We start from the raw sequence: 19,711 nt of genomic DNA, 5'->3' as shown, positions 1-19,711 counted from the left end.
TCCGACCGTGTGTACGGGGCATTAGTCCGTAGGGTTCAATATTAAGTTGGCCCATCCTTTGCAGCTATAACATCTTCAACTCTTCTGGGAAGGCTGTCCACAAGGTTTAGGAGTGTGTCTATGGGAATGTTTGACCATTTTTCCAGAAGCGCATTTGTGAGATCAGGCACTGATGTGGACGAGAAGGTCTGGCTCGCAGTCTCCGTTCTTATTCATCCCAAAGGTGTTCTGTCGGGTTGAGGTCAGGACTCTGTCCACCCCAAACTCGCTCATCCATGTCTTTATGGACCTTGCTTTGTGCACTGGTCCAAATCATTTGGTGGAGGGCGGATTATGGTGTGGGGTTGTTTTTCAGGGGTTGGGCTTGGCCCTTTAGTTCCAGTGAAGATAATTCTTGTGGCGTCAGCATACCAAGACATTTTGGACAATTTCATGCTCCCAACTGGGAACAGCTTGGGGTTGGCCCCTTCCTGTTCCAACACGACTGCGCACCAGTGCACAGAGCAAGGTCCATAAAGACATGGATGAGCAAGTTTGGGGGGGCGTTTTCTTCTTCTTTTTTTGTTTGGTGGAGGAACTTGATTTGAATTAGAGTGGAGACTGCGAGGCAGGCCTTCTCGTCCAATATCAGTGCCTGATCTCACAAATGTTCTTCTGGAAAAATGGTCAAAGTCACAGTGACTACATCTCTAAAGGATACTACAGGCACTTATACTGTGTCACTAAGGTGAGAGTTCTGTGAGCACTTAGCGGGGGTGTAACTACACGAAAGTCACCAGATCTTCGATCAACGCATGTTCACCTGTATTGATCACCATTGTCAATATTTTCTTAGCACTTTAGTTACGGTATTTATGGACTAATATATTTATACACCAATGCACTTTGTTCACTTATGATTTTAAAGAGTGGAACTACAACACCTGTTTTAACTTCATTTATTTGTGCATTTTATTATTATTATTTTGATGCTGCATATACACCAAAGCACTTTGTTCACTTACTAATTTGAAGAGTGGAACCACAACATTTGTTTTAATTGTATTTATGCATCCATATTTATATTGCTTATCGCAACAGCATTTATATAGGGGTAGTGCGCGAGGTCACTTACACAACAAGTTTCATTGTGTATCATTTGATGTTATACTTACCTGCTCTGTGCAGTGGTTTTGCACAGAGCAGCCCAGATCCTCCTCTTCAAAAAGTCCCTCTTTGCTGCTCCTGGCCCCTCCCTCCTTCTGAGTGCCCCCACAGCAAGCAGCTTGCTATGGGGGCACCCGAGCCTTGCCACAGCTTTCTGTGTCCATGCAGACATGGAGCGGCGCCCCCTTTAACTCCTCATTGGCTGACTGACTTTGACAGAAGCGGGAGCCAATGGTGCCACGCTGCTATCTCAGCCAATGAGAAGGGAGTCCCGGGCAGCCGGCACTTTCCTGCAACATCCCTGGATCTAGATGGGGCTCAGGTAAGTGTTAGGGGGGCTGAGGGGGGCTACTGCACACAGAAGGTTTTTTATCCTAATGCATAGAATGCATTAAGATAAAAAAACCTTCTGCTTTTACAACTCCCTTAACCACTTGCCGCCCGCCAACTGTCATATGACGGGCAGGCGGTGCGGCTCTTGTTTTGGCAGGGCCCACCAGGGGGCGCGTGCGCCCCGCCAGCGGCAAACGCGCGCGTGCCATGTCACTGGGCACCCGATGCGCGTGCCCGGCGGCCGCGATGTCCGCCGGGCACCCGCGATTGTAACACGGCACGACCCTGGATCTGTGTGTGTAAACACACAAATCCACGTCCTGTCAGAGGAGTGGAGACCGATGTGTGTTCTCAGTATAGAACCACACCGATCGGTCTCCTCCCCTTGTGAGTCCCCTCCCCCTTTAGTTAGAAACACTCCCTAGGAACATATTTAACCCCTTGATCACCCCCTAGTGTTAACCCCTTCCCTGCCAGTCACATTTATACAGTAATCAGTGCATTTTTATAGCACGGATCGCTGTATAAATGTGAATGGTCCCAAAAATGTGTCAAAAGTGTCCGATATGTCCGCCGCAATATCACAGTCACGATAAAAATCGCAGATCGCTGCCATTACTAGTAAAAAAAATAAAAATGCTATAAATCTATCCCCTATTTTGTAGACGCTGTAACTTTTGTGCAAACCAATCAATATACGCTTATTGCGATTTTTTTTTTTTACCAAAAATATGTAGAAGAATACATATCGGCCTAAACTGAGAAAAAAATTTGTTTAAAAAAAAAAAAAATCGGATATTTATTATAGCAAAAAGTAAAAAATTTGTTTTTTTCAAACTTGACACTCTTCTTTTGTTTATAGCGCAAAAAATAAAAACCGCAGAGGTGATCAAATACCACTAAATAAAAAGCTCTATTTGTGGGGAAAAAATAATAAAAATTTCATTTGGGTACAGTGTTGCATGACCGCGCAATTATCATTCAAAATGTGACAACGCTGAAAGCTGAAAAATGGCCTGGGCAGGAAGGGAGTGAAAGTGCCCTGTATTGAGATGGTTAAAGACTAGGTACAGGTTAAATGTGTTTTTTTTTTTTTTAGGGATTGATTAGTAGATGCCGCCGGCAAAGTGGCGCTTTGAACCCTTTTTCGGCCACTAGCGGGGGTTAAAAGCGCCCCGCTAGCGGTCGAATAGCGCCGCTAAAATGACGGTAAAGCGCCACTAGAAATAGCGACGCTTTACCACCGATGCCCCCAATGCCCCAGTGTGAAAGCAGCCTTAGGGTGACATCGGAACAATAGGTAAGGATGAGCCCTCCAATGGGACACCTGTTCCGGTGTAACTGTCTAAGAGGGGGATTACCTCTTTCCAGAGATTCCTTCCTGTTGCTTCTCCAAGACCGGAAGTGAAAGGATATCCCCCCTCCCACCCACCAAAAAAAAAACAGGGCAAAAAATTTACTGACAGGGGTTTCAAGAACTCCCTAATCTAAAAAAATACTCATTTGGCTATACTTACACTTTAAATGTATTATGTATCTTGGAACTACCTCCTTAGTGAAGTGCAAAGATTGTTCTCAATTGTAACGTTACTGTGTAATGATTTGTTATGCTTCGATTTCATAGGATGAAGACAGGAAAAATAAAGAATTAATTGCAGGATTAAGGAGCATTATTGAACTGAGAGAAGAAGAAGTCACAGATCTGAAAGTAACAATTGAAGTAAGAAAATCTGTCCCTGCCAGACTTTTATGTGTATGACTGTATATAACACACAATTGCAGATAAAGACTGAAAATGCTCACATGGAAGAACACATCAAAGAAATGGTGGTTAATTCAGTGGCCACTGCTCTTTATACACATCACTTACCAACACTGGGTTACCATCGCTGACTTCAAACCAGAAAGGACAAAAGTTGAAGTGTACATTTCAGTTCATACGAGTGATTTTATCTTGGCACCAGTATCCTGTAAGGAATGGGCACAGGCAACAGTAAAACGTAAAGTGTATTTCCACTTTTGCCGTCAAATTTGGAAAAATCAGACCATATATTTATGTGCTCCCATTCACACAGTGGCCTGATGTACACTATCGCTCAAAAACTCCTGTTTTACTGGCGTTTGAGATTTTTTTTCTGTGTCTAAATGCCCCTTTTAATATTAGCCTATATTTTCATGAACACATAGGCATTTACAGGAGTTTGGAGGCAGAAAAAAAAACATCACTTGTGTGTTCAAGAGAGGAGTGCTTTGGCTGAAAAAAACCCCAAAACGCACCTAAACGCATGTAAACCCATCTAAATGTGCCTAAGTGCTAGGTGAGTGTAGTGCTTGAGCGTTTTTTTTTTTTCATTTCAATGGCCAGAATAAAATAAATAATAAGTAATATTCTGGTTAATGAAGTTAATAAATTCCTAAGCACTTGACGCATCTAAACGCATTTGCAAAAACGCAAAAAATATCTAATGATATAGTTATATACAACTATATTGTCAAAAGTATTGGGACGCCTGCCTTTACACGCACATGAACTTTAATGACATCCCAGTCTTAGTCCGTAGGGTTCAATATTAAGTTGGCCCACCCTTTGCAGCTATAACAGCTTCAACTCTTCTGGGAAGACTGTCCACAAGGTTTAGGAGTGTGTCTATGGGAATGTTTGACCATTTTTCCAGAGGCGCATTTGTGAGGTCAGGCACTGATGTGGGTGAGAAGGTCTGGCTCGCAGTCTCCGCTCTTATTCATCCCAAAGGTGTTCTATCAGGTTGAGGTCAGGACTCTGTGCAGGCCAGTCAAGCTGCTCCACCCCAAACTCGCTCATCCATGTCTTTATGGACCTTGCTTTGTGCACTGGTCCAAATCATTTGGGGGAGGGCGGATTATGGTGTGGGGTTGTTTTTCAGGGGTTGGGCTTGGCCCCTTAGTTCCAGTGAAGAGAATTCTTATGGCGTCAGCATACCAAGACATTTTGGACAATTTTATGCTTCCAACTTTGTGGGAACAGTTTGGGGATGGCCCCTTCCTGTTCCAACATGACTGCGCACCACTGCACAAAGCAAGGTCCATAAAGACACGGATGAGCAAGTTTGGGGTGGAGGAACTTGACTTGAATTAGAGCGGAGACTGCGAGCCAGGCCTTCTTGTCCAAAATCAGTGCCTGATCTCACAAATGTGCTTCTGGAAGAATGGTCAAACATTCCCATAGAGACACTCCTAAATCTCGTGGACATCCTTCCCAGAAGAGTTGAAGCTGTTATGGCTGCAAAGGGTGGACCAACTCAATATTGAACCCTATGGACTAAGACTGGGATGCCATTAAAGTTCATGTGTGTGTAAAGGCAAGTGTGTCCCAATACTTTTGAAAATATAGTGTATATAACTATATCGTTAGATGACCTTAAAAGACAAGGTTCTATGTGTGTGTATATATATATATATATATATATATATATATATATATATATATATATATATATATATATATATAATATACACACATACATACATACATAGTGTATGTATATATATATTTTTTTGTTTTTTTTGAAGGTGGGTGTTTGTTTTTTTGTCATCCTTTTATTGTTTTAAAGGAAACCAGTATTGAGTAAAGGCTTCTGTTTATATTTTTAAATTAATACAATTGTTTCAGATCATTTTATAGGGTAATCATTTACATTTACACACTCTAAAATCTCAATGTTTTTTACCCCTGAGGATGACAAACATTTTGAAGAAAATAAAAGTAAAAGTAATGCAGTGTATCTAGCATTTTTGACACCAAGGGCAAATTATTTTGTTACCGACCTTCTACAAAATTATTTTCAATAATAGGCTCGAAATTAATAATAACTGCCAAAACAAAAGGCAGAGAGTAAAAATGATGGTTTCCTCTAACATTATTTCTCTGTGTAGAAGTGACCCCCTTACATTAGTTGTTAGTGGAAAATTGCCTCCTTGCACTGGAGGTCAGTGTAGGTTGGAGATCAATCCACCATTACTCGTTGCTTTGCAACCTCAGGAGGAACCCTTGTTGAGAAGCACTGCTCTATAAGTTTGAACAAAACCTATGAAATCCAGTAGGTGTTGATTTTACATTTCTGTTATATGTATTAAAATGATACTAAAGTCTCGTGTTTTTTAGTTAAAAATAAAAAACATATTATACTTACCTGCTCTGTGCAGTGTTTTTTCACAGGGCAGCCCAGATCCTCCTCTTCTCAAGTCCCTCTTTGCTGCTCCTGGCCCCTCCCTCCTTCTGAGTGCCCCCACAGCAAGCAGCTTGCTATGGGGGCACCCGAGCCGAGCTACAGCTTTCTGTGTCCATACAGACAGGGAGCCGCGCCCCCTTTCACTCCTCATCAGTCTGACACACCGCAACTCCGATCTAGGTAAAGAGTCTCTGATGGAGACTCTTTACCACGTGATCAGCCATGTCCAATCACGGCTGATCACGATGTAAATAGGAAGAGACGGTGATCGGCTTTTCCTCACTTGCGTCTGACAGACGCGAGTAGAGGAGAGCCGATCGGCTGCTCTCCTGACAGAGGGGGTCTGTACTGATTGTTTATCAGCACAGTTTCCCCTCGGATCCCACCCAGAACCATTATCATGCCGCCCAGGACCACCAGGATGGCCACCCACACTGGACCACCAGGTATGTCCCACCTAGACCCCCAGGGAAATACTAATCTGTGCCCAGGCAGCTGCCAATCATTGCCCAGGCAGCTGCCAATCAGTACCCACTCACAATGCCTACCACTGCCAGTGCCACCAGGGATGCCTATCAGTGCCTCATATCAGTGCCCATCAGTGCCACGTATCAATGCCCATCAGTGCCCAGCAGTGCCGCCCATCAGTGCCCAGCAGTGCCGCCTATCAGTGCCCCCCATAAGAACCCATCTTTGCAGCCTTTTAGTGCCCATCAGTGTCACCTATCAGTGCCCACCAGTGCCACCCATGAGTGCCCATCAGTGCTGCATATCAGTGCCACCCATCAGTGCCGCCTACCAGTGCCCATCGTCAGTGCCCGCTCATTGGTATCACCTCATTGGTGCCGGCTTATCAGTGCCCATCAGTGAAAGAGAAAACTTACTTATTTACAAAATTTTATAACAGAAACAAAAGCAAAACTTTTATTTTTTTCAAAAATTTCAGTCTTTTTTTATTTGTTTAGCAAAAAATAAAAACTGCAGAGGTGATCAAATACCACCAAAAGAAAGCTCTATTTTAGTGTTTTGGTTTTTTTTGTTTTTTTTAGGGATTGATTAGTAGATAGGAGGATTAATCAATGGGCAGCGCCGCCAAACCGCCTGCAAAGCGCCTTTTTCGGCTGATAGCGGGGGTTAAAAGCGCCCCGCTAGTGGCCGAATGGCCCCCCTAAAACGACAGTAATGCACCTCTAAAATTAGCAGCGCTTTACCACCAACGCCCCAGTGTGAAAGCAGCCTTAGAGTCCTTTCACACTGGGGCGGGGGTGTTGTGGGCGGTAAAGCGCCTCTATTGTAAGCGGCGCTTTACCGTCGGTATGCGGCCGCTAGCGGGGGCGGTCTTACCCCCCTGCTAGCGGCCGAGAAAGGTTTAAAACCACCGCAAAGCGCCTCTGCAGAGGCGATTTGCCGGCGGTATAGCCGCGCCGTCCCATTGATTTCAATGGGCAGGAGCGGTATACACTCCGCTCCTTCACCGCTCCGAAGATGCTGCTGACAGGACTTTTTTTACCGTCCTGCCAGCGCATCGCTCCAGTGTGAAAGCCCTCGGGGCTTTCACACTGGAATGAAAGCAGCGGCACTTTCAGGTCGGTTTGCAGGCGCTATTATTAGCGCAATAGCGCCTGCAAACCGCCCCAGTGTGAAAGAACCCTTAGGGTGACATCGGAACAATAGGTAAGGATGAGCCCTCCAATGGGACACCTGTTCCGGTGTAACTGTCTAAGAGGGGGATTACCTCTTTCCAGAGATTCCTTCTTGCTGCTTCTCCAAGACCGGAAGTGAAAGGATATCCCCCCTCCCACCCACCAAAAAAAAAAACAGGGCAAAAAATTTACTGACAGGAGTTTCAAGCACTCCCTAATCTAAAAAAAGACTAATTTGGCTATACTTACACTTTAAATGTATTATGTATCTTGGAACTACCTCCTTAGTGAAGTGCAAAGATTGTTCTCGATTGTAACGTTACTGTGTAATGATTTGTTATGCTTTGATTTCATAGGATGAAGACAGGAAAAATAAAGAATTAATTGCAGGATTAAGGAGCATTATTGAACTGAGAGAAGAAGAAGTCACAGATCTGAAAGAAACAATTGAAGTAAGAAAATCTGTCCCTGCCAGACTTTTATGTGTATGACTGCATATAACACACAATTGCAGATAAAGACTAAAAATGCTCACATGGAAGAAGACATCAAAGAAATGGTGGTTAATTCAGTGGCCACTGCTCTTTATACACATCACTTACCAACACTGGGTTACCATCGCTGACTTCAAACCAGAAAGGACAAAAGTTGAAGTGTACATTTCAGTTCATACGAGTGATTTTATCTTGGCACCAGTATCCTGTAAGGAATGGGCACAGGCAACAGTAAAACGTAAAGTGTGTTTCCACTTTTGCCGTCAAATTTGGAAAAATCAGACTATATATTTATGTGCTCCCATTCACACAGTGGCCTCATGTCGCTCAAAAACTCCTGTTTTACTGGCGTTGGAGTTTTTTTTTCTGTGTCTAAATGCCCCTTTTAATGTTAGCCTATATTTTCATGAACACATAGGCATTTACAGGAGTTTGGAGGCAGAAAAAAAAAACATCACTTGTGTGTTCAAGAGAGGAGTGCTTTGGCTGAAAAAAACACCATAACGCACCTAAACGCATGTAAACCCATCTAAATGTGCCTAAGCGCTAGGTGAGTGTAGTGCTTGAGCGTTTTTTCATTTCAATAGCCAGAATAAAATAAATAATAAATAATATTCTGGTCAATGAAATTAATAAACTCCTAAGCGCTTGACGCATCTAAATGCATTTGCATAAACACAGCTTAGGCGCATTTTTGAAACTGCTTTTTTTCCTGCGAGGAGAAAAGCGTTTACAAGAACCCCAGTGTGCATGTACCCTAAATTAACAAAAAAAAAAAAAGGATTTACTCCCTTGCTAGGTGTTTGGAGCAGCCTTGGGCTGGGTAGACCTGCAAGCTACCAAGAACAACTTGAAATCAGAAAAAAAAACAATCTGTCTTCATTGAAAAAGAGGGACACACTGGGGGTTATTTACTAAAGGAAAATCCACTTTGCGCTGGAAGTGCACTTGGAAGTGCAGTCGCTGTAGATCCGAGGGGGACATGCAAGGAAAATAAAAAACAGCATTTTAGCTTGCACATGATTGGATGATAAAATCAGCAGAGCTTCCACTCATTTCAGATCTACCCCTTAGATTTAGAGCGACTGCACTTCTAAGTGCACTTGCAGTGCAAAGTTTATTTACCTTTCGTAAATAACCCCCATTGTTTGCAAAAGTCGTGTGCAGTGCGTGAATGGTGATCTCTCTGTTAATTGCTCTGCCTGCTTGGTCTGCCTCAGATCTAACTACTGTGCTTCTCTCACCTGCAGAGCACTAGACTGAGAGACCCAGGGATTGTGGGATACAATTTCTTCACAGAAAGTGTCAGTTCTCAGACTACAGACATGGGACATGTATTAACTTGTGCAGTGCCATGTGGCATGAACACAAGCAGAAACTTCTGACACAAGAATGTGTGTACAGAGGCAACAAATGACACCATGAAACTACATGACCAATGTACATCCAATACAGCTGAAAAATACAAGGTGCCAGTAGGAAGGTTTATAATGCTTTTAATTCTTTACAGAGAAAACAAGAAGAAGTAGATCACCTGAACGCCAGACTTTTACAGGAACGATATTCAGCCTCTCTTCCCTTCTCCATGTCCCAGACCCCGGGACTGGTCTATGGGAATCCATATCCAGGTATGTGTTAAAGCAAGCTTAGACACCCCAGTGTGCTCTACAGCTGTTGTGGAACTATGAGTTTAATACACATTTTCTGCTGTGCTTGAATGTGTAATCTTGATCCTTATACAGCATTCGTAACCGTTCATATAGCTGACGAGGATGCCAGTTCCTAAACTTGTCCTATATGCAAAACGTTATCCTGTGTGGTGGATCATTTTCCATACTCTTAGACATTGTTATATAAAAAAATAAACTGAAACTTTAATCACTGCAAATGTATAAAGTGAATAAATCCCAATAGCTTTTCAAAATAAATATTCCAGTTGCTCTCACTTCAACATATGATTTGAATAATTTAGTGCAGCGCAACTAGCAACAGTGTATCAAACGTTCAAAAAAAGATCGATATGTGTAGCAATGTGTGCTAAAAGCAAAATATATTTGCTACAATAAAATAAATGCAGTAAAACCTTGGTTTGAGAGTAACTTGGTTTGAGAGCGTTTTGCAAGACAAGCAAAATTTTAAAACAAATTTTGACTTGATATACAAGCGATGTCTTGATATAAGAGTAGCGTCATGTCACAACTGAGTATAAAAGAAATGAGAGGCACTTCTAAGTGTAGCAATATGGTTACATTTAATGAAGGTAAAACATTTAGCAACTCACATGGTTGGTGATTAAAACAGGCACATCTAAGTATGCAGGCATCCGGGGGTAAAGCTTTTCACATAGACCATCCTCCGCACCACCATTAACGTCATCCCTTCCACACTCCACGAGAGGTTCAAGCCAGGCTTTCAGATCAGGGTAGTCTTCCTAGTCACAATTGCAGACTGACAGCTGTGAGAGCAAGCGGTGCAGGGGATGGTCTGTGTGGACAGCTTTACCCCGGATGCCTGTGCCATGTGCCTATTTTAATCATCAACCATGTGAGTTTCTAAATGTTGTACCTTCATTAAATGTAACCATATTGCTAACTTAGAGGCGCCTCTCTTCTCTTTTATACTCTGTAGCTTCTGCTGGATTTTGCTTCTAATCCCTTTGTGGAGGCTGCCATTTGTGGATGGACATTTTATGGTTACGCAACCTATCACATTGCTATAATCTTTTTATATGGACTATAAGCTGAAGATCCTATGATTAAATGGTTGTGGAACAAATCATCTGAGTTTACATTATTTCTTATGGGGAAATTCGCTTTGATATAAGAGTGCTTTGGATTACAAGCATGTTTCTGGAACGAATTATGCTCGCAATCCAAGGTTTTACTGTAGTAAAATTCAATCAAAATAAATAGCTCCAAAGTTCATTGTAATAGTAGGCTGTGATCTTCCACCTCCGTGTATAACAAAAATAAATGTGCTCATCAATAGTAATCTTCCACCAGTGAATGGATGGCCGTTTACCTTATACTTAGACCCCTGTTTCACCAGCGGGTCTAAGCAAGCAGTCCCCTATTGGGGATAATCTCAGATGACTGCTCCTGGTCTGTGCTTCAATCTCCAACACCTCCTGTCAGTATTGCACGCTCTCAATCAGCGGTATATGAAAATCAAACAGAAGGAAATCTAGAGCTCTCTGTCAGTGTTTATTGTCGAATAAAATAAAGATAACGTACTCACATAAAAGGCACTCAGCCGTGCCAGCATTTTGGACAGATGATAGGCTCCCAGGGTGCTTCAGCATAGGTAGTGATGAAAAACCAAGGGTCTGGCTCCTATTTCCAGACGTGTATCGTCCTTTGTGTGGACTTCATCAGTGGGTGGAGCCTAACCTTCCGTTTACCACTTATAACGGTTACACCCATCTTATCTGGCCATTCAAGGCTGCTGTCAATGATGCCAATGATGGGATGGTCCCTCACCGGATCTCCTCACCCTCAACATCCGGGACAACAAGTATACCGAGACACCATTCATCACCACAGCCTAAAATATATAAAAATCAAAAGTTGCTGCCTAAACCCTCTATATAATACACTAATCTCCCGCGGCTTCACTATCCCATCACTAGAAGCACCAAAGGTCACAATACATATTCAAAATCCATTTATATCTGAAACTTCTATAAACCTCAAACTCTATTGAAATGAATATACAGTATATACATTTTAAAAAATGACATCTTCCAAATATGTTTCTTATTAATCATACTAAAGTAATCTTTTCTAATACCTACATAACACTGCCACTAGAGGAGGTGTATAAAGTGCTCCTAAGGTGGTATTGGGTTCCTACCCATATCGGCTATGTTAATCCAGCCTGTTACAGCCTGTTACTGCTGTTTCTGAGGATGTGGTCATCGTGGAGATGTTCTGCATACCTGCTGGACATGTCTGCATCTGGGAGGCTTTTGGTCTTGAGTGTTTGTAATACTACACACTCTGTTTCATGTGAACTTTCGAAAGGATGCAAAATTTGCCTTTTTGCACTGCCCCATCAAAGGCCTACTTGCTCGTCGAAAAAAATTGGCATCCTATCTATTTATATCAGCTAAGAGGATGATTGCCCAGGCCTGGAAGAAACCTACAGTCCCCTTTCAGGGAGTGAGAGACCGTTTGATGGTTGTGATGCTCAATAAACAAATGTCCAATATATTGATGATTCTTAAAAATTTGGGAATCATGGTTGGCTTTGGGCTGGCTTTGACTGGCACCTCTGATGATCCCAAGCCCCTGTCCTCCCCTTCCCCTCTTACCTCACCATCTCTCCTCTTTCTTGTCTCTTTTCTTTTGTTCTGCCTTTCTTGTTGGAAGCCTGTGCCCTCTTCCAATTTTCATATGTGTCCAGGACAAATTGCACTGTTGTAAGGAATTTCACAAGTCCTGGTTTGCACTGCCAGCTAAGGGGGTCTTCCCTGAACTTTTTTTTTGTTTGGTATTTATGTATATCAACAATTGACTATGGAGGATGCTCCTCCCTTTTTGTTCATACTGTGTAAGCCTGTCTATACCCATGTTGCCAGTCCTAGGCCCTGAGTGGGCGGAATAGATGCTTTCTCTTTTTGTTCTGTTTTAAATTAACAAAAATTATTGAACTATGAACATTGTTCATGAACCGCATTATACTTTAATATGTTTGCCCTTTAGCTTGTAATACTTTGAAATCTATATTCAGACTTGACATATTAGTTGTGTCATGGCTCAAAATGTCAAGTCCTGAGCTATTAACTAGGGCCACCAGTTACCCAACCAATCCCTAATTCCGCCCCTAAACATACCCTCGTAAATTATCTCATGAAATGACACTGTTAAATGTTTTAGACAGAATTAAGTTACAAAAATAAATATTAACAACAGCAACAACTTTAACAATATCAACATAAAGCATATCAGTGCCCATCAGTGAAGCCTTATCAGTGCCCATCAGCACAGCCTCATTAGTGCAGCCTTATCAGTGCCCATCAGTGCAGCATATCGGTGCCGGTCCGTGCAGCCTCATCAGTGCCTATCGGCGCAGCCTCATCAGTGCCTAACAGTGCCTATCAGTGCAGCCCCATCAGTGCCCATCAGCGGTGCGGCCTTTATTACAGGGCATCAGAGCGGCCAGGCGGGAGGGAGGCAATGATGCCCTGTAAAAAAGGCTGCACCGCTTCTGCCAGAAGCAATCAGCCAGGAAACTGTCAGCCCAGTCCGCCCCTGCTCCACCCTCACCCTCAGCTAATTTCCACTCTGCAGATTCGAGCAGGTGAGTGGAAATTTTGAGGGCTGATCTATGTGTATAAGTATGTCCAAGAAAACAACAAAACACTTTATTTTCCAGTAAAAGAGGAAAAGGGAACCCTGCTGACAAGCTGATGAGTCCACTGGCAGTGCTGTTCCACGGCCAGGAGATGCGGGGCAGCCAGCCTGACACTCTCCCAATAGGTGGCACCTGGGGTGGACTGGCCGATCCCCGCCCCCTGTTGGTAAAAGAACAGATATCAGCATATAACACACAGGCACCGTTTACCCTCTATTTTCAGGATAAAAAAAGTGTGCGCCAATAAGTACGGTAGTTCACAGTACTTTACATTACATGCTGTTGTCCTTCCAACAACAGACACAGTCAGAGAAGACACACACGTGGTCAAAAAACAGATGGCCAGGGCAGAAACACACACATGAAGTCAGGGCACACACAGCAGACACACGCTCTGTTAGGGCAGAAATACACAACCATGCACACAGTAAGGGTATACAAATAGACTATTCACTAATGCAGAGTGTCACCACAGGTTGTTACTGAGGACACCAATAAAGTACACAATGCAATGTCCTAATATTTCATAGAAGAGGATTTGCAAGGGAAAGATGGACTTTTCAGGCACAAATGTTAAGATTAAAAACATATGTACATCTTTATTTTAACAAAATTCATACAAAAATATAAAAAACTACTACAATATTAAAATTGAGTATTATCCAAAGTGTATAACCAAATACTCATTGCACTATTGAATAGCACCCTCATTGTTGGTTAGTTACCCCGATACAGAGTGACATAACAAATGACAAAAAAATGGAATCTGTCTGATGACTGTCGTTTGGGGACTATACCAGCCTGGGTTGCGAACAGTTCCCTCACAACTAGTTTCTCGCTGCAAAGTGCTTCCTCAGGAGCTTAACCGTATATCTAAAAAGATGGAAAATACAACGTTAACAAACTATCTATACATTTTTTCAAAGCAATGCGCATTGTACAATCACTTAAAATTATCTGAGTTCACTTACATTAATTGGTGTAGATAAGATCAATACAGGTGAGTAGATGCGGGGACATAACACCAGCATGGACCAAAACACAGGCAGATGTGGGGTGTCCTATAGGTAGCAGCCAGCGAGACACCACAAAGGTATAGGTATGATAATAACCAGAGCCTAATATTTAAATTGTTTGAATTTAATATGGGTATTTTCAACTTACAATAAACGCGTGACGCAGAGGTTCCTGTCCCAATTATTCAAGTGTTAACGCCAATTATAACAAGCAAACCACCGGATAAATTTGTAGGTGAGTAGTTATAATAATCAATAAAGTGTATCTCTTCAAGAGGGTACCTTTGGGCCCTAGCAGCCTTCATACACTCACCTGAAACTAAATTATAGCCACTTGAAATGTAGTACATACTGTATATAAAGTGTGATACTGGAACCCATAGCGTCAATTCAGGGTTCAAGAAAAAAGGAAATAAAGCCCAGCCAGTAAGGGCAACCAAAAAGCTCTAGATCTTGCCCAGGATAGCCATCTGTAAATAGGATACATATAGTGGGAAAAAAAGAGGGGCGCTAGACTAAGTGCAGCATTAAAATAAACAGTTTAATTACAGATTAAGACAAGTGGCAACTTACAAATAGATAAATGATACAGGCACACATAATAGCAGTCAGTCTCAAGGCCTCTCAGGAACTTCCCAGTATTGTGGAAGCATTGAGCAGTGCCTGTGTGAACAGATGGTAGCAGGAAACAGCCGCAACCAACGTGGAGCGCAACATGGCACCGGGCCGGATGTGACGTCACTATGAAGGGCCTGCTGATGTGCATGTACTTTCTGTCTTTGGTCAATAATGGCCACCAGGACAAATGAAGTGGGGGAAATCTACGAAGCAGGGACCCAGCAAAAGAAATCTGATGTTGATCTACAACTAGAACTAATTCTACGATTGCAAGCTGACAAGACCTTTCCGAAGGCGCTTATTCAATCATAGCCACAACCTGCCCAATAAAGACCTGACAGGGATTCCAACCCTTGACTTCTCTCTCCAAAATGTAAAAAGAATTTGGTTATATATACATTTGAAATAAATCACACCATTACAAATAAGCTGCCCATGGGATCTTAAACAACAACATTTTGAAAAATAATGGCATGAATATTTTTAATTAATTAACCTCAACATTAACGGTATCTTCGGCAGCATGTAGAATTGATCAGGCTACTGTAAAAATCACTTCTAGTGCATAGTCGGAAGACAGGATTCAAAACGTAAACAACTTCTGGTTGCTATAACAGCTGTGAGTCTGTTAAACTGGCGCTGTCCAATGCTGGGGATACAATAGATCAGTGAAGTGCCCACAGTGGAAAGTAGGTTTCTTGCAAAATAGCAGGAACTCTATGAGATAATATGGGTTGAGCAGATAAACTACAAGGTGTAGCAGCCAGACAGATGGAAGAAGGAGAAGATCTAGAATGCAAAATTAATGTAAGCCCAGAAAGATGGAGAAGCCCTCTTAGCCAGGGGAATTAGGCCTCCAAAGAAAAAGAAGGGCGTATGGGAGGTTCAGAAAGCTGAGTCCCTGTTTGTAGCCCAGAAGCAAAAAGTGAGTTTCTGTAATGAAATAAGGATATTTTCTCAGAATTGCCAGACTGCATATAAATAATTAACTATTAGCTTTAATATGGACTCCAATATTTGAGTTTGACTCAAGTCTTATTGTATACCATAGGCCCACAGACAAGTAGTAGCCAAGGATGTACAAAGCATGTTAGACCTTGCGTTAATAGAGGAGGCCAAAACTAAGTAGTGTAGCCCAATAGTAATGGTTCCCAAGGCTTATGGTTCATTGAGGTTCTGCAACAACTTTAAAAAATTGAACAAGGTATCAAAGTTTGATGCCTACCCCATGCCCAGCATTGATGAACTCATTGAGAGGTTGGGTCCCACAAGATTTAGAACCAGGCAAAAGAAAAGACACCATTCGCTACCCCAAAGTATGCTTGGCCTGCAAGCCTGCTACATTTCAGCAAATGATAAATGAGACCCTTAGGTCTCAATAGTACTTCACAGTAGCCTACCTAGATGATGTAGTGGGAGAGTCATTTCCCCAGGGTAGAGGCAATCTTAAACTCCATACCAGAAGCAGGTTCAAGAGCAAACCCAAAGAAGTGTGCCATAGGTCTGCAAGAGGTGCAGTACCGTGTTTACCTCATTGGATGAGGCATGATAAAACTCCAAATACCTAAGGTAGATTCGATTAGAGGTTGGCCCAGTCCTATTAGAAGGAAACAGATTCCCGTCCAGAGCTGTGGGTCCATCCCTGTATGAATGTAAACACTGGCAATGGCAGATAGATCAACATAACTGCTGCATCTCTTAGGCTGTCATTGATTTTGGCAGGATGGCTGCACAGAACACCTGTCATTCCCTATACGGATAAACTTGACTGTCTACACAGAGGTATAGGTTTATGTGCTGATGTGAATAAAGCCAAATACAGGGTCTAGCATTGCCGACATCCTTCTGAAAATGCTGATTGTTTTGGCCTTTCTAGCTTCAATACTTTCTGAGACACTGACTTTGGACAAGCTTGAAGATCAGAGGCAAATCAGAGCTCCTGATCAGTATACTGGTTTCAGTGTAGTCACTGAAAAAGTACTGAAGTCACCGGTTCTGAGTGATAGGCCAAGTGTGTGTTAACATTTACTAATGCCACATATATGGTGTTATAGGGTTAGCATGTAATTGTATTAATTTGACATATGTTTGTATTTTTTCAGAAATTAATCCTAGGATCCCAGCAGAGGTGAGTTCGGATAATATCATTTAGTATTTTGCTAAAGTTTAGCATTTAAAACACAATACAATACAACTAAAAACATGATAATGCTATTAATTACAAAACTGTTAAACATTTTAGTTCAAGTACATTAATTAGCACTTACAATTCATTCTAATAGGAATTGTGTCATTTCAGACAACTACTGAGCATTTGGACACTATTAGCAACATGAAATGTGTTTAAAAAGCTCCAGTGGTTCACAAGCATGAGACAGCTTCCCTTAAGACTGAGAGAGATGAATCATCATTAATAAATACAGAGATATGGGATTCCTAGTGGAAGTAAAACTGAGCATCTTGGCTCTGGTGCCAATTGCATGGGTGGCTTTTAGCCCTTAGCAACCCTTCAGTCGCTGTCCATTGCTCATCTTGTGGAAACAAGAAGCTGTATTAGAAAAATGTGTACATGACAGTGTATACTGTTGCTACCATCTACGTAAATGCTTACATGCAAATCAAGAACCTAAAAGTGTATGTAAACCCTAACAATGAACATCTCTTATTTACTTATTTCTTATTACTTACTTACTTACTTATTAACTACCTGTTAAATATACCATTGAAGAATTTTTGTTATATCTGTTTGATAAATGCCCAAAAATACCTGTTAGTTGTTTCTGAAATTTAGAACCGCCATGTGTCTTGTGTACACTTCCTGTGTTATCTCAAGGAGTTCTCACAGTTCCTATCTTGGACTGCAGAACTAGTCTCTGTGTTGTGGACTGACACGCCTTTTCTAAAGCCTTGTACACACGATCGGATTTTCGGCAGGGAATTGTGTGATGACAGACTGTTTGCCTAAAATCTGACCGTTAGTACTCTCCATCAGACAATTGTTGTCCAACTTTCGGCCAACAAATGTTGGATGGCAGGCTAGTACATTTGCGGCGGACAACAGTCTGTTGTCAGATTTTCGTATTGTGTGTACACAAGTCCGTCACACAAAAGTCCAAAGTACAAACACGCATGCTCGGAATCAGTGCTCACAAAACAGGACATTAGCAGAGCGTGTCCAAACGGTGGCGCTCAAGAGCTGAAATTCCACGTAGTACATCACTATGTTCCTGTTTGTTGGCCAACAATTGTGTACCGTTTATATGCAAGACAAGTTCCTGGCACACGCCCTTCGGACAAAAGTCTGACGCTTTGTTGGCCAACAATCCGATCATGTGTACGAGCCTTTAGGTTGAAATTTGAAAGGCACAATGTTGGAACTGCCCGATTTTCTGTTGTTAAACTAATTGATTCCCCTATTTAACCAGTTGTTAATCCTACATTGAAATCATCACCTGTAGGGTAGTAAAAAAAAGCAGACGGTGGATATGAAAATCTTGACTTTCTTCTAGAATAATTGCAATTCTTTACTCAGTTTGTACTGCTCATTTGACCTGTAGAAGCAGGGGTCAGTGTGGCAACATATACCTCAAATCATTCACCCTAGTCTTTTTGGCTGGGACTCCCAGGTTGGCATCAGAGGGGTATAGAATTGCATGGATTCCAGAGGGAAGGTAACTTTTACTTGCCTGCATTCACCTTTTTTAAAGTGATTGTAAATGCTCTTTAAAAAAAAAAACAACACAGATTTTCATATACCTGCTCTGTGCAATGGAATCTCACAGAGTGGCCCCAAACCTCCTCTTCTCTGTTTCCTCGTCGGCAATCCTGGCTCCTCCCCTCCGCTGAGTGCCCCCATAAAAAGTAACTTTTTATGGGGGCATTCCTGCTGTTTTCAGAGCCTCGCTGTCTGCATCTGTTGACAAAGACAGCAGGACTCAGCCCCCCCAGCCCCCCACCCACGTCACTGGCTTTGATTGGCAGCGGCAAGAGCCAATGGCTCCCGCTGCTTCAGAAAGACTCGAGAAACCAGGAAGTGAGGAGAGAGAAGAGTTGCAGATGTGCACAGCCCTGGATTGAATGAGGGCTCTGGTAAGTAAAGGGGGGATACTGATGCTTAACCATTTTTTACCTTAATGCAAGGAATGCATTAACCACCACGAACAGTAGTTTTCCTGCTACAGTGCGGTCTGGCTGTGCAGAATCACGTATATATACGTGAAGCTGCTCTTCCGGGTAGGGTGCGTGTTGGCGTGCCGCTTGTGCTGTGATTAGTCACATCACAAGCTGATCAGCAGGTGCAGGCCAATGGATGACCGCCGGCGAGGAGAAGACAGGACAGAGCTCTGTCTATGTAAACAATACAGCAGGGAAGTGCTTTTTTTTTAAATTGTCAGTATTGTTTTGTTTATAGCGCAAAAAATAAAAAACCCAGTGGTGATCAAATACCACCAAAAGAAAGCTTAATTTGTGGGAATAAAATTATATAAAATGTATTTATGTACAGCATTGCATGTCCGTGCAATTATCAGTTAAAGTAAGGCAGTGCTGTATAGAAAAAATGGCCTGGTCATGAAGGGGGGTAAGTCTTCCAAAGGTCAAGTGGTTAAGGTAAAAAATGTTTAGGCTTTATAACCACTGTAATTTTTTGTCTGTCACTTTGGGCCCATTCACACTATTGCAGTGCAGTAAAGTGCAGCACCGCACGTTTCATGAGTTGATGTAATGTGGTGCCAGTTATTCTGAATAGCACCCCAACACACCTTGCTGATGAACATGCATTGCATCACAACACGCAGCAACACAATAATGTACTGTGTGGTATGCTGGCAGAAATGAAACATACACCTTTTTGGTGAGATTTGCTGCGTTAGGTAACCTATGTTAGGGCGCGTACACTA

The 19,711-nt window shown here is 42.3% G+C and overlaps 1 protein-coding gene across 5 annotated transcripts in view; it reads left to right on the top strand.

The window, feature by feature from the left end:
• Positions 1-19,711, top strand: part of CALCOCO2 (calcium binding and coiled-coil domain 2) — a 137,349-nt gene that overhangs the window by 102,638 nt on the left and 15,000 nt on the right. For 4 of the 5 annotated variants that reach the window (XM_073608053.1, XM_073608050.1, XM_073608049.1 and 1 more), the window contains exons 17-20: positions 3,104-3,199; positions 7,687-7,782; positions 9,335-9,452; positions 16,916-16,941. In XM_073608053.1, the coding sequence (XP_073464154.1) occupies positions 3,104-3,199; positions 7,687-7,782; positions 9,335-9,452; positions 16,916-16,941 (336 nt within the window). The remainder of the gene's footprint in view (positions 1-3,103; positions 3,200-7,686; positions 7,783-9,334; positions 9,453-16,915; positions 16,942-19,711) is intronic. The other variant, XM_073608054.1, reaches the window with a different exon arrangement.

Source organism: Aquarana catesbeiana, linkage group LG12, assembly GCF_042186555.1.
Source record: "Aquarana catesbeiana isolate 2022-GZ linkage group LG12, ASM4218655v1, whole genome shotgun sequence".
Classification (NCBI taxonomy): domain Eukaryota; kingdom Metazoa; phylum Chordata; class Amphibia; order Anura; family Ranidae; genus Aquarana; species Aquarana catesbeiana.
Note: the sequence above shows the minus strand (reverse complement) of the source record. Positions and strands in the feature narration are given on the sequence as shown.